Genomic DNA, 15,747 nt, shown 5'->3' on the forward strand with positions numbered 1-15,747 from the left:
TTTTTCTGGTTCTCCTTGCTCTTCTCTATATTAATATATTATTATATATTGAATATTAATATTATATAAGTCTTCTCAGGCTTCTGTGGATCTATTCCTTTTGCTGATTTTTGTTTGTTTTTTGCAGGGTAGTGAGGGTTAAGTGACTTGACAAGGGTCACACAGCTAGTAAGTGTCAAGTGTCTGAGGCTGGATTTGAACTCAGGTCCTCCTGAATCCAAGGCCAGTTCTCTATCCACTGCACCACCTAGCTGCTCCCTTACTGATTTTTTATATAGCAAAATCATGTTTAATTACATTCATGTAGCATATATTTCTTCATCCATTCCTCAATTAATGGGCACCATCTTTATTTCTAGTTCTTTGCTTTGAGAAAAATATGCTTCCATAAATATTTTTCTGTGTATGGGTCCTTTTCTTCATTCTCTGATCTTGTTGAGATACAAATCCAGGTGTGATATCACTGGGTCACAGTGAAGTGACTTTTTGGGTAGAGTTCCAAGTCACTTTGCAGAATGTTTAGACAAATTCACAGTTCCACCAGCAGTGCATCCTCATGCATGCCTTCTCATAGCCTCTCCAATAGTTGTCATTTTCCTCTTCTGTCATCTTTGCCAATCTGATGGATGTATCATAGAACTTCAGAGTTATTTAGCATGTTTCCTATTATTCATTTGGAGCATATTTCATATCGTTCTTGATAGCTAGTATTTTTTTTAACTGCTTATATATATATAGTTGGCCTATTTACCTTTTGTGGAATGGCTTTAAAGGATTTTGTCAGATTGTCAAAATTCACTTTAATTTTCATTTCCCTACTTTGGGGTCATGGTGTTGGAGATTATGAGAGAATATAATGTCATAAATCAGGCAACACTAATCAGCTCCAAAAAAGGTTAATGGTATAGATGAAAGATGTTTGGACTTAGGTGTCAGATGATCTAGTTCATAATTTCAGCTCTATTACTTTTTTTTTTTTTTTGGTGAGGCAATTGGGGTTAAGTGACTTGCCCAGGGTCACACAGCTAATAAGTGTCAAGTGACTGAGACCAGATTTGAACTCAGGTCCTCCTGACTCCAGGGCTGGTGCTCTACCCACTGTGCTACCTAGCTGCCCCACTAACTTTTTTTAAAAAGGTAAATTGACATATTTTATTTCAACACATATAAACTTCCAGTATGCTCCCAATGGCATCCCCCACAATATGTAATACTTGTATACTCTTGCTTTTTATGTGATCCTTGGTAAGTTACTTAATCACTCTGGCCTCCAGGTTCTTCACTGGAAAATGAAGATAGTCAAATTAATTAAAATTTATCGGGCAGCTAGGTGTCACAGTGGATTAAGCACCAGCCCTGGATTCGGGAGGACCTGACTTCAAATCCAGCCTCAGACACTTGACACTTACTAGCTGTGTGACCTTGGGCAAGTCACTTAACCCCAATTGCCTCACCCCCCCCAAAAACATTATCAGGTGCCCTTTATATGCTAGGCACTGTGCTAAGCTCTGGGGATACAAATAAAGGCAAAAACTTTGCTGTCTTCAAGGAGATCCCAGTCTAATGGGGGAGACAAGATGCAAAAACAGCAAGCTATGTACACATTTAATTGGAGAGAATCAACAGAGGGAAGGCTTCTTGTAGAAGGGAAAGTGTTTTGTTCCTTTCCTTTTATAACAGAAACACTGAAGGATTCCCTGCCTTATCTTTTGCAGTAAAATTTGGAGAGGAAAAGCTAGTTGTGTGTCTCTGATGGAAAAGATGGGTAGCTTGGCTGTTGAGTAGCTCCTCCTTCCTATGTAAAGACTTCTCTTCTTTGTCAATAAAGCTCTTTTGTTTCATGAGATGTGGGGAAGTGACTGCTTGTCCTCAGAGCCTGGACCCGTTATGGAGCAAGCTTGCCCCCCCCCTTTTCTTTTTTGTAGACAGAGCACAATTCACTTTTGTGTGTGTGTCATGCTAGGCCACGATGCCAGCTGCTAACTACGACTTATGTCTCAATGTGCCAGCTGAAGGAATGCTTCGTGCATGGACCTTTGGAAAAGAATCCCTAAGTCCATAGTTGAGCAGCCATGACTGTGATTTTAAATGGCACTAACAGCTAGCAGCATGGATTTAGCTAGTTCTTTTTGCTTTCCAAAATGGTTTCATATACGTTATCTCAATTAATCTTTGAAAAAATTGTTGGATTGATTTTTTTAACCCTTTGAACTTTCCAGTAACATTTCTCCCAACAGCCTTTTGCCCTCCTCCCGCATATGAACCCTCCCTCGTAACAAAGAGGTACAACTGGGTGTAAAACAAATTGACCTTGAGTCTGACCAAATCTGCCTCATTTGGAACATCCATATGGGCCACCGCCTGTCAGGTGAGAGGAAGAAGGGATAATTTCATCCTCTGTACTCTGGAGTAAAGGTTAGTCAGTGCATTGATCCAAGTTTTACATCAGTGTGTTCCTGGTGTCTTTTATCCTTTGCTTACTTCACTCTATATCAGCTCATAAAAGTCTTCCCAAGTTCCTCAGAAATCAATAAACAGGCAAAAATTAATTATCTAGACTTTGCATATGAGAAACAAATGAGGTCAGGTGCCTTGCCTAAGGTCACACAAGTAGTCGAAGAGCCTGGACACTGTAGGAGGCCTTGTGGGAGGCAGTGTGGTGCAGGTAAGCCTTGTTTTTTTGGAGATGTATATTCAAAACATTCCTCAAGACCATTAGCAGCATGATCATGAGGAAGTCACTTATCTATCAGAGCCTCAGTTTCCTTTATCAATAAAATGGGGATAATAATACTTTCATAATTTTCTCCATCAAGAAAAGTACTTAGCAAGCTTTAAAGTATTTTATGATGTCAAAAAGTGAGTCATTGGACAGCTAGGTGGCGCAGTGGATAGAGCACCGGCCCTGGATTCAGGAGGACCTGAGTTCAAATGCGGACTCAGACACTTAACACTTATTAGCTGTGTGACCCTGGGCAAGTCACTTAACCCCAATTGCCTCACAAAAAATTTTTTTAACTGAGTTATTATTTCTAGTCTCAAACTCCATCAGTAGACTATCACAGTTGTGAGGGAGGACACTGTACAGAAAATAAATCTACCTATTCTAAGTGAGTTTACTGCTCTGTCTTCTATCCCAATAAGCAAATCAAATGAGATCAATATGACTTTGTCACTGATGCAAGGAAGTGATTTTTGTTCAAGACTGGTTGTGGTGTATGAAAAGATCCCCATTTTCTTCTTGGAGAGTAGAGCATGGAGTGATGGATAGAGGGTTTGGAGGTGGAGTCAGGAAAACCTGAGTTCAAATCCTGCCCAAACATTTATTTTTATTTATTTATTTTTTTGTGGGGCAATGGGGGTTAAGTGACTTGCCCAGGGTCACACAGCTGGTAAGTGTTAAGTGTCTGAGGTCGGATTTGAACTCAGGTACTCCTGAATCCAGGGCTGGTGCTTTATCCACTGCGCCACCTAGCCGCCCCCTCCAAACATTTATTAGAAATATGATCCTGGGCAAGTCAAACCATCTCTTTGAACATAGTTTCCTCATTTATAAAATGGAGATTATAAACACCTAGGGTTGTGAGGAGCAAATGACATCATGAATGAAAAGTGCTTTGTAAACTTTAAAATGCCATACAACTGCTGGATGTTACTGTTGTCATTATTGCTACTTCTACAGATGGTTTTATTGCTATTTCTTCCTCTCCAATAAACCAATTAAATGAGATCAATATGGCTTTGCCACTGATCTAAGTGAGTGACTTTTACAAGGCTGATTATGTTGCATGAGTTATTGCATGGCAAACCTTTTTGTTGTTATTATTATTGCTGTTCAGTCATATCCAACTCTTTGTGACTCCTTTTGGGGTTTTCTTGGCAAAGATATTGGAGTGGTGGGGGACAACTAGGTGGTGCAGTAGATAAAGCACCAGCCCTGGATTCAGGAGGACCTGAGTTTAAATCCGGCCTCAGACACTTGACACTTACTAGCTGTGTGACCCTGGGCAAGTCACTTAATCCTCATTGCCCTGCAAAAAAAAAAGATATTGGAATGGTTTGCCATCGCCTTTTCCAGTTTGTTTTCCCAATGAGGAAACTAAGGCTAATAGGGTTAAGTGACTTGGTCAGTGTCTGAGGCCAGATTAAAACTTAAGAAAATGAGTCTTCCTGATGCAGAAATGTTTCATGTGATTGTACATAAATAACCTATATCAGATTGCTTTCTGTCTTGGGGAGGGGGGAGGGAAGGGAGAGAGGGAGAAAAATTTGGAACTCAAAATCTTATGAAAACAAATGTTGAAAACTATCTTTACATGTAACTGGAAAATAATAAAATACTTTTATGATAAAAAACAAACAAAAAAAGGAAATGAGTCTTCCTGACTCCAAGCCTGCCATTCTATCTACTGTACCAATTAACTACCCTTTACAGATGAGGAAACTGAGGTAAATAGGGTCAAGCGACTTGCCCAGGGTCACACAGGTAATAAGTGTCTGAGGGCAAATTTGAACTTAGGAAGATGAGTATTCCTGATTCCAGGCCTAGCCCTCTACCTGTAAGGGGCTAAAATTCTAGCTAGTCTGTCTAAAATATCTAATGAGTGGTCGCCAATAAATTATAAGCTTTAGCAAGAGTTAGACTTTTAAGCATTTATTAAGGAGAATAAGAATTTGGTGAAGAAAGAAAGGCCTAGATTCATCTATCAAAGGGAGAGCACATTTCTCGCTCCACTTTCCCCCAATGTCCTGATGAAAAAAGAGAGCAAGAGAGCCAGCCTCGCCCCCTCTTCCTCCAACAAGCAAAGGTCACTTCCTGACGCCAAAGAAAAGCCACATGTCTTGCCCTCAGGCGCCTTCTCCTCATGGCGGAACCCTCCTACAGTAAGTCTCCAGCAGGTGGCGTCGTTCCAATCATTATATACCCATTGTGCTGTCTAGCTGCCCCATTATTTTATTATGATGATGCCATAGGTGTTTCTTGCCATCTAATGCTGTTTTCTCTTCCTTTGTGTTTGCACAGATACATTCTCAGATTACTATCTCTTTAATTCAATGACGATGAGCTTCCTTCAAGAGCTGCCCAGTTACCGGTCCATTGTCCGGAGGAGGACATCCATCCTCGGGAGGGATAAATCAGGAGGCACTTTGCTGAAGCCAGCCAGCTCTGAAAGCAGGTCCTATTTGGAAGTAGGAAGATCAGAGAAAGAACACCTCGGGAACCAGTCCATCAGAAAATATGCACTGAATATCTCTGAGAAGAGGAGACTAAGGTTTGGTCTGCAGTGTTTTTTCAGGTTCATTCAGAACATATTAAGAGACAGTGTCATGGGGGTGTGAAGATTCATTCAGCAAATATTCATTGAGCTCCTACCCCCTATGGTAGGGGTTATGGAGATTACAGAAGCATAAGATGTAGGTCCTGCCCTAAAGAACCAATAGTCAGCATTTATTAAGCACCTGCTCTGTCAGGCTCAGCAGAATTAAAATTCCTTGAGGTTAGGGACTTTGTGCTTTTTTTTTCTTGGTATATAGTAAATGCTTAATAAATGCTTGCTTCCTTGATGGATTGATAAGTACTGGGGTTACAAATTTTAAAAAGGAAAGCATTTGACCTCTTTAGGAAATTAACATTTTATCAGAAAACATGTGCCTATATAAGTTTATATATAAAGTAAATGCAATAATAATAATAATTAACATTTATATGGCTATTTCAATTGTGCAAAGCACTCTTTTTTTTCAAAGCACTCTCACAATGTTATTAAATAGCACTTTAAGGTTGCAAAACAATTTATAAATGTTTTCTCATTTGATCCTCACAACAGCCCATTTTATAGATAAGGAAACTGAGGCAGATAGGTTAAGGAGACTTGACCCAGGGTCACACTGCTAGTAAGTGGCTGAGGCTAGATTTGAACTCCTCTTCTTGACTGCAGGCCCAGTGTTCCATCCACTGTACCATTAACTATATTTTGAGATTTCTATAAACTATTTCATTTAGTTATTTGAATGCAGAAATACTTGTTAATTGTTGTTTTAGTACAAAATAAGAAAAAATTTAAAAGTCATTAAAAAAGAAGTGTCTGAGGTTACATGGTTACATTTGAACTCAGGTCTTCCTGATTTTAGGTGGCACTCTTTTATGATACCTAGCTGCCTAGGGGATTATTATATATATGTGTGTGTGTGTGTGTGTGTGTGTATATATACACATACATACACACACATACACATATATACATACATACATACATACATATATATATATATATAATTTTTTTTTTGCAGGGCAGTGAGGGTTAAGTGACTTGCCCAGGGTCACACAACTAGCTAGTGTCAAGTGTCTGAGGCCAGATTTGAACTCAGGTCCTTCTGAATCCAGGGCTGGTGCTTTATCCACTGCACTACCTAGCTACCCCATAGGGGATTTTTTTAAAAAAGTGAGGCAATTGGGGTTAAGTGACTTGCCCAGGGTCACACAGCTAGTAAATGTCAAGTGTCTGAGGTCGGATTTGAACTCAGGTCCTCCTGAATCCAGGGCTGGTGCTCTAACCACTGCACCATCTAGCTGCCCCTTGGGATTATTATTATTATTATTATTGTGTGTGTGGGGGGGCAATTGGGGTTAAGTGACTTGCCCAGGGTCACACAGCTAGTAAGTGTTAAGTGTCCGAGGCCGGATTTGAACTCAGGTCCTCCTGACTCCAGGGCCGGTGCTCTATCCACTGCACCAGCTAGCTGCCCCCCCATACCCTTTTTATAAAGAATTGTGACCTGTTTCACTTTTTAATATTTCTTCCCAATTACATGTAAAAACAATTTTTAACCTTTGGTTTTTTTTTAATATTTTGAATTCCAAATTCTCTCCCTCCTCGTATTCCCCTGTCCCTGAGATGGTAAGCAATTTGATATAGGCTACACACATGCAATCATGCAAAACATATTTCCATATCTTCCCATATGCTCTTAGCTAAAGCCAAATTGAATGACAATCATAGAATCACAGATTTAGAGCAGAGAGTAATTTTAGGGAATGTCCAGAGACTCCCAACCTGGGTCTCTCATAACCCCAAGGAATAAGAAGAGGTTGTCCAACAGGTACAGGGAATATTTTAATTTGATTGAAAAAAAATAGATTTCTAATAAAGGAAGGTAAGAAATTCTGCTTAAATTGATTTATAGAACCCAGGGCTCCTGTGAGTGCTTAAAAAGAAAACCACCGAATCACTTTATCTCATATAAATTCTAGAATTTATTCTTTTCATATTGAATGGGGGTACATTAGGGTTTACTGGCATCCAAGGGATAAGAGAACAGAAAAAGGTCAAAAACCCTGACCTAGTCCAGTAACTTCCTTTCATAGATGAGGAGACTGAGGTCCAAAGGGGTGACATGATATTTCCAAGGTCACATGGTAGTAAGTGGTAAGGCAAAGATTTAAAGCCCAGTCTTCCAGCTTCATGAACTACACTGCTCTCTCCTTAGAATTCTTATGATCTGCTTTTCTGCCCATATGTCTCTGTGCATATGTTGTTCCTTTGTCTGAAATGCTCCCTTCACTACTTCCGGCTGCTGGAACTTTGCCCATTATTTATATTTCAGCTCTTTAATAATATTTCATATTCATAAAATAATATTTCAACTCTTTAATAATAACGATGATGGAGGCAGCTAGGTGGCACAGTGGATAAAGCACCAGTCCTGGATTCAGGAGGACCTGAGTTCAAATATGGTTTTAGACACTTGACACTTACTAGCTGTGTGACCCTGGGCAAGTCACTTAACCCACATTGCCTTGCAAAAGATGATGATGATGATAATGATAGCAGAATTTAAATAGTGCTTTATGGTTTGCAAAGCACTTTACAAACATTACCTCATCTATCCCTCACAACAACCCTATGAGATAGGTACTATTATTATCCCCATTTTAGAGTTGTGGAAACTGATGTAGACAGCAGTTAAGTGACTCATTCAGGGTTATACAGCTAGCATGTGTCAGAGGAGAGATTTGAACTCAGGTCTTTGCCTAGCACCACCTCTTTCTAGAAGCTTTCCCAGAACCCTGAGTTCATTAATTTCCCTTTGGGCCTCACAGCACTTTTTGCTTGTTCCTCTCTGTACTTTCCATGTATTTGTTGTTGTTGTGTTGTGTCATTATTAGTGTGCTATGTGCCCCACATAGAATATAAACTCTAAGAGGACAGTGTCTTACTAAAATTTTGTATCTCCTCCAGCACAATGTTTGGTATGCAGGAGATGTGCATTGAACTAAATTGAATTGAAGAGTTTCTTCCTATTAGGTAATAAGAATAATGATATTAATACTTTTTTTAAAAGGCAGCTTGATGGCCTAGTAAATAGAGTTCTGGGTCTGGAGCCCAGAAAACCTGAGTTCAGATTTGGCCTCTGACACTAACTAGTTGCATGACCCTGGGCAAGTTGATTAACTTCTGTTTGCCTCAGTTTCCTCATCTGTAAAATGGGAATTATTAGGGATCTACTTCACAAAGTTGTTGTGAGTATCAAGTGAGATAATATTTGTAAAAAGTCTTTAGCACAGTGCCAGGTTTTGAAAAGATTCTATTTTGTAATGGGCCCAATGAAACAAGCCCGAGATTCTGAAGTGGGACAATGCTGGCTGGATGCTGCTGGAACCTCCAGAATGGGCAAGGCGGGAGTGGTCCCTCTTAGTTTTCCTTAACTTTAGCATCCTACCCCAGCTCGGGATGAAGTTTCCTTAAATGTCAAGAGAGTCTGCTCAGATGTCAATATATTTGGTAGTTTTTTACTTTATTTTTTTTTTTTTACCCTGGTACCCTTCTTACCTCTCAGGTTTCTCCTCATGGAATCCTGAGAAATTCTTTTCATTTATTCTTTTTTTTTTTTAGTGAGGCAATTGGGGTTAAGTGACTTGCCCAGGGTCACACAGCTAGTAAGTGTCAAGGGTCTGAGGCTGGATTTGAACTTAGGTCCTCCTGAATCCAGGGCCGGTGCTTTATCCACTGCGCCACCTAGCTGCCCCTCTTTTCATTTATTCTTATTGTACTTGGGTACAGCCAGTTATATAGCCTGTATAACAGAGCAATTGGGCCTATATGCATCAAGGCAGATTTGGACTCTCTAAAAGTTTAAATGAATTGGCCTGTAAATAAAGATCCTGTCATGTTGTATTTGGGTATGGAGCAATGTTTAATCCTTGTAACCCGGGATTATTGTTCACCTTTAATATCCAAGAGGAAGGAGGGAAAGCTAATTTACTCTGCTTAAAGAAATGATCTAGTCATCTTACCTTGATTAGCTGTTTTCTTAGAGAAAAGGTGAGCCTTCGGTTAACAATTGACAGTTTTTGGAGAATCGTGAAAAGTTGTTTCGTTCTGAAGCAGTGTGGGGAACCTGTGTCCTACAGTCTAGATTTGACCCCTCATTTAATTCCTTGGAGGAATTAACAGTAGATAATCTGTTTTATGCCTATAATTGTGACAATCCACCAAGGCTTTGAAAGACTTTGGTAGCATTATCTGAAAAGGCCTTAATAGGGGGATTTTCCTGAATTGGTCTTTCTCTCTCTCTCAGCCAATAGCCTTTATTTTTTATGAGTATCTCACTCTGAGTGTCTTGCTATATAGATCATTCTGGGTTCTTATCTGTATCTGTATCTTATATCTGTATCTGTTTTCCTCTTGTATTTTCCATTCTTTCTGTTTTTGTTTTTAAATTTCCTCCTCACTTTCTGAGTTTTGTTCTATGTCTTGGTATTTTTACTACTAAGAACTAAAATACTCTTCATTGCTAAACAAATTCCTTTATTGATAATGGGTCAGTCATAAAGTTTAGGTGGATTTAGCTGTTTAGCTCTACAGACAAACTAAGAGTGTTAGATACTGAATAGTAAATAAAACCAGGCTAGTCATCTAACCTAGAGTGGGTAGATAAACAGATTCCTTTTGTTTTCGGCTTTTACAAAGGTGCCAAAAAGCTCAGGTTCTACTTAGATACTTTATACTTTTCTATTTAAAAAGCAAAGATTAAAAACATGAAATCTAGAGCCAAGATTGGAAGAACATATTGGAATCTAATTGTGAGATTTAAAATTGGATATATAAGCATTAAACTCCCCCTTTAACTTTTCCCTTATATATCTCTAAGAAAAAGAAGCCTCAGCTTTAATCAGTGAGGGATTAGTTTTTATTGTTTGGGAATTAATTAGACAACAAAAGGTGATACCAATTAGGGAAATAGGAAAGTAGAAATACAAATGAATAATCTTAGATCTAAACTTAGTCTATTTTCCTTTATAAAACTCACCAAATCCCAAACTGCCCGCCAGGCCAAGAGCCAAGAGCCAAGAACCAGCACACACACCGCCATGGCTAAGTTTAAAAAACCATAGAGACCCACTTCTGTTCTTTCTCAGTTTTTAAACTGCTGTCCTGGAAGTTGGTGCCCTCGGACACGGCGTACTTGGCCAGCTCTCTGGGCAGCAGCAGGCGCACAGCTCGGCCGTTCGTCGTGGTCTCCTCCCAAAAAGGGTGGTACTTCAAAAGCTACTTTAGTAGCATGCGTTCAACTTTCAAATGATTCAGCTAAAACTTCCCTTTTTTACCACATAATAGAGCAGATATTTCTAACCCTATAGTTTGTGATTTAAATTTTTTTTGATAACCATTTAAATACATTTGATTTCCTTTGTAATTTTATGGATTTTATGGATTTAAAAACATTATTCAGAGAAGGGGTCCATAGCCTTCACCAGATTGCCAAAGGGGTCCATGACACGAAAATTAAGAATCCCTGGTCTAGGTCTTCCGATATGGTATGATGGCTTATCTCTTGGCGTGCTACTTACCTCTAGGCTTGGCTCTCTGGTCCATCTTGATTTTTTGGCTCTCAAGTTTCCTTTTCTCACCACTTTTTTTTTTTTTGAAGGAAGGATAAGGTCAATCAAAGTTGACCAGGGATAGATAGGTGGCACAGTGGATAAAGCACTGGCCCTGTATTCAGGAGGACCTGAGCTCTGCAATGATTGGAATGATGCCACCTACTGGAGACTTGCTGTGGGAAAGCTCCGCCATGAGGAAAATGCCTCAGAGGGCAAGGCCATGTGGCTTTTCCTTGGCGTCAGGAAGTGACGTTTGCTCATGGGTGCTGTCTATCAAGGCTACCAGCCAATCAACTTGAGGAGCCTCCTATTTTCTGGGAGGAGACAGGAAGGAAGAAAGAGGACCTGCATGGAGAGCTCTTGCACTTTTGGGTTCCTGACTTGATGGTGGTGGTGGCGGCAGAGGACTTCACAGGAAATTTGAGGAAAGATAGGAATGCCAGGCTGTTGGAATTCTGTTCTCAATCTTTTTCTTTCTATTTTTCAATAAACCCTTAAAAACCTAAACTCGTTTTATCAGTGATTTTAGTCAGTTTCCCCCAAAACTGGGGGAACAGATTAGAATCCACATTTAGAATCTTAAATTACACAGTTCAAATCCAGCCTCAGACACTTGACACTTACTAGCTGTGTGACCCTGGGCAAGTCAGTTAACCCTCGTTGCCCTGCCAAAAGAGAGAGAGAGAGAGAGAGAGAGAGAATCAAAGTCGACCGCTTTCTTAAGTTCCTTTTGCCCCAAACTCTAGCTACATCTGCCTTACTAGAAAACAAGCTGAGACATTGTCTTACATGTCTTTATATTCCCACATATGCCTTGCAGATAGCAGGCATTCAATAAATATTTGTTGAATGAATGAATGAATGAAAGAAAAAGTCTAGTCTTGTCCCTGTGACTCATTTATTACCTACAAGTTTCTGACAACCTGGCATTTCTAATAGGGTTTCAGATATCCCAGGCTGTTTCAAATGCTCTATTTTTTGTTAATATTGCCTCACCAGCTGGAATGAATTGAGCCATTTTAAACATCGAAAAAGTTGCTACCTCTGTTTGTCTTAGGAAAAGAGGTTGGGCTATAATCCTGCATAATACCATCTTACCTGGAAATAGTGTTCTTAGTGGGGGGAAACAAAAATCACAGGTTTATGTGTTATCTAGCTATTCCTCAGGTATAGTAGATATTAGTTCAAAATTCAGTAATTTTTGCTGTTATGTTGTTATTGTTTTTATCAACTTAGGGAAATTCGGGAGGCCCAGGTCAAATATTTATCCGACTGGGACCAGTGGAAACAATACAGCACCAAGTCATGGAAAAGATTTATTGAAGAGGCCAAGGAGGTGGCATCCCACTTGGAACTGTGGAAAAATGACATTCGCAGCATAGAAGGTATTGATGTGTCATGTATGGTTGAATAACACTGCTTATGGGATTCTTATTCAGAAAGTAATGTTGGGGTTGGAAGGCAGGTTTTCACTGGGGATTTTTTTTGAAAGTGATCTGCTTCTTTCTTTAAAAAAATATACATTTATACATACATATATGTATATATACATATGTATATGTATATCCACTGTCAACCGGACCTTTTCCAGAATCAGTCTCTAACCAGTCTCTATGTATGACTGGAGCTGCACAGAATAGGCCAGAGACAGGTGTCAGGAATTAGAGAGAAAGTTTATTTTCTAAGTGAGGAAAAGGGCATGCAAAGCAAGGTGGAGCTATAGACACAAGTGCTGGGGCCCCAGCCCTAGTGGGGGTGGGGTACCTTAGGTAGTATGGGGACATCTCAATACTTATAATAGTCTCTGTTCAGTGAGTTGTAGCCCTAACAATGAGGGAGCAGCAAGCATGTAGCAAGTTTGATTCACCGCAGGACAGTCTGACTTGGTCCAGTGTTTGTCTTGACCAGAGAACACCTGGTGAATTGTGTGACTAGCCCAGAGGGTGAGATCATCTAAAGGATGATTGCAAAGGATTGTCCTGCCAAGCTCAGGGCACAGCTTGCTTGCTGAGCCTTACCTCTGGAAACAGGGAGTCTAAATTTTACTTTGTCATCACCTACCTATCCATGCATTTATTAATTTTCTCTCTCACATATTCCTTCTCTCCTCCTCATCATAAACATATGGTTCTGTAAAAAAAATTCCTTCATTGTCAGTATCCAACAATATATGTCTTATATTGTATTTTAAATACAACACCTTTTCTTTTTCTTTTCTTTAAAATTTAGTTTTTAATTTTTCAGTTCCAAATTCTCTCCTTCTTCTATACTTTCCCCTAGTACCTTTCCACAGTAGCCATGTTGGTCCCCCCCCCCATCAAAAAAAAATAAAAAGAAGAAGCAGCAAGAAAAATAAAGAGAGAAAATAAGCTTTAATCTGCACTGAGTTCATCAGTTCTCTATCTGGAGGGGGATAGCATTTTTCATCATGAGCCCTTTGGAATTGTCTTCGATCATTGTATGGATTGGTTTCTGGGTCTTTCCCCTGGTTCTGCTCACTTCACTTTTTTTTTTCTTTTCTTTTTTCACTTCACCTTTCATCAATTCATATAAATCTTTGCAGGCTTTTCTGAAACACTCTTCTTCATCATTTCTAACAGCACAATTGTATTCTATCACAATCATATACCATCAGTTGTTTACCCATTTCCCAGTCAATGTACATCCTTTGCCACCACAAAAAGAGCTGCTATAAATATTTTTGCACATAGGTGTAAATCCATCAAAATAATGTTTCTTCATAATGTCATTGTATAAATTGTTTTCCTAGTTCTCACTTCACTCTATCATTTCATTGATATATTTGCAGTTTCCTCAGAAATTACCCATTTTGTCATTTATAGTACAATAATAATAAATATTACATTCATGGATTCTAATTTGTTTAGCCATTCCCTAATCACAGGCATACTCTTGGTTTCCAATTTTGAGTTAACCTGAAACATATAGGTAATTTTTCTCTTTCTTCGATCTCTCTGGGGTATTGGTCTAGTAGTGATATAACTGAGTCAAAGCATATGCATAGTTTAGTGACTTTGAGAACATTGTTCCAAATTGCTCTTTAGAATGGTTGGACCAGTTCACACCCAGTGCACAGTCAACCTGTTTTCCTGAAGGCCCTCCAACATTTGTCATTTTTCTTTTGTTATCTTTGTTAATTTGACAGCTGTGAGGTGTAACCTCAGACTTCTTTTAATGTGCATTTCTCTATTTAATATTTGGAACATTTTTTTTCATATTGTTTTGAAAGTTTTGTTTTCTTCCTTTGAAAATTACCTGTTCACAACATATCCTTTGACCATTTATCTATTGGAGAATGTTTCTTTCTTTCTTTCTTTTTTTGGTGGGGCAATGAAGGTTAAGTGACTTGCCCAGGGTCACACAGCTAGTAAGTGTCAAGTGTCTGAGACCAGATTTGAACTCAGGTACTCCTGAATCCAGGGCTGGTGCTTAATCCACTGTGCCACCTAGCTACCCTGAATTTTCTTATTCTTATAAATTTGAATGTGTTCCATATTTATCTTGTAGATGAAACATTTTTGGAACAATATTTTATTTTTTCTCCAATTTTAAACATTCATTTTTTGAAATTTTGAGTTCCAAATCCCTCCCTTCTTCCTTGCCATCTCCCCTCCCTGAGATGATAAGCAATTTGATATAGGTTATACATGTACAATCATGCAAAATATATTTCCATATTAGTCATGCTGTGAAAGAAACAGACCACACCCCACGCACACACACACACACACACACAAAATCCACCATGAAACAAATAAAATGAAAAATAGTATGCTGCAATCTGTATTCAAACTTGATCATTTTTTTTTCTCTGGAGGTGGATAGGATTTTTCATCCTGAGTCCTTTGGAATTATCTTAAATCATTATATTTCTGAGAAGAGCTAAGTCATTCATAGTTGATCATTGTACAGTATTATCCTTACTGTGTATAGTGTTCTGATTCTGCTCACTTCACTTTGATGAAACTTTTCTTAAAGAAACTTGCTGCAAAGCTTTTTCCCCAGTTATGTTTCCCTTCTCACTTGAACTGCATTAGTTTGGTTTGTGCATCTGTTTCTGTCATCTGTTTTCCTCTCCATTTTTTGGTTATTAACTCTCCCTTATTAAAGAATTTATACAGGATTGTACATCCTGTTATAATCTCTCTGTTCTCATCTTGATCTTCCTTCTTGGTCTAAACCTCATTTTGGAATAGAACCAACAGAAGGTGAGAGAAATGAGAGCCTCTTTCTTTCTTTCTTTCTTTCTTTCTTTCTTTCTTTCTTTCTTTCTTCCTTTCTTTCTTTCTTTCTTTTGGCAGGGCAGTGAGGGTTAAGTGACTTGCCCTGGATCGCACAGCTAGTAAGTGTCGGGTGTCCAAGGCCTAATTTGAACTCAGGTCCTCCTGAATCCAAAGCCGGTGCTTTATCCACTGCACCACCTAGCTGCCCTCCAGAGCCTCTTTCTAATTGGCTTTTGGAGGGTGCTATGGCTTTCCCAGGCATAATGAGACCCAGGGCACTGTGAACATCTTCCCCTGAAACACTTCTGATCTTAGAGGATGATTGATCCCTTCCCATGCTCTTCCAGCCCACCTGTTATCCCCTGGCTTCTTGTGTCTATAGATTTAGTCACTAGGTTAGTGGGGAGCCCCTGCTAAAATCCTAGGAGGAAAGACGAAATGTCTGCCAGATGTTTGTCCAAACACATGTTTTAACATGTCTCCTGTATGTTATTTTAGACAAGTGACTGTTATTCTTTAGTACTAGGGCCATGTCAGGGTTGAAGGCATAATATAAAGATCATATATTTTTTTAAAGATCATATTTTTTTTAATTTTTTTTTTAGTGAGGCAATTGGG

General features: G+C 39.1%; 1 protein-coding gene across 2 annotated transcripts in view; it reads left to right on the plus strand.

The window, feature by feature from the left end:
* The window catches only part of TMC7 (transmembrane channel like 7), a 73,637-nt gene that overhangs the window by 10,702 nt on the left and 47,188 nt on the right, over positions 1–15,747 (plus strand). For both annotated transcript variants that reach the window (XM_043979588.1, XM_043979589.1), the window contains exons 2-3: positions 5,024–5,273; positions 12,122–12,270. In XM_043979588.1, the coding sequence (XP_043835523.1) occupies positions 5,024–5,273; positions 12,122–12,270 (399 nt within the window). The remainder of the gene's footprint in view (positions 1–5,023; positions 5,274–12,121; positions 12,271–15,747) is intronic.

The sequence above is a fragment of the Dromiciops gliroides genome, chromosome 1, assembly GCF_019393635.1.
Source record: "Dromiciops gliroides isolate mDroGli1 chromosome 1, mDroGli1.pri, whole genome shotgun sequence".
NCBI classification, from domain to species: domain Eukaryota; kingdom Metazoa; phylum Chordata; class Mammalia; order Microbiotheria; family Microbiotheriidae; genus Dromiciops; species Dromiciops gliroides.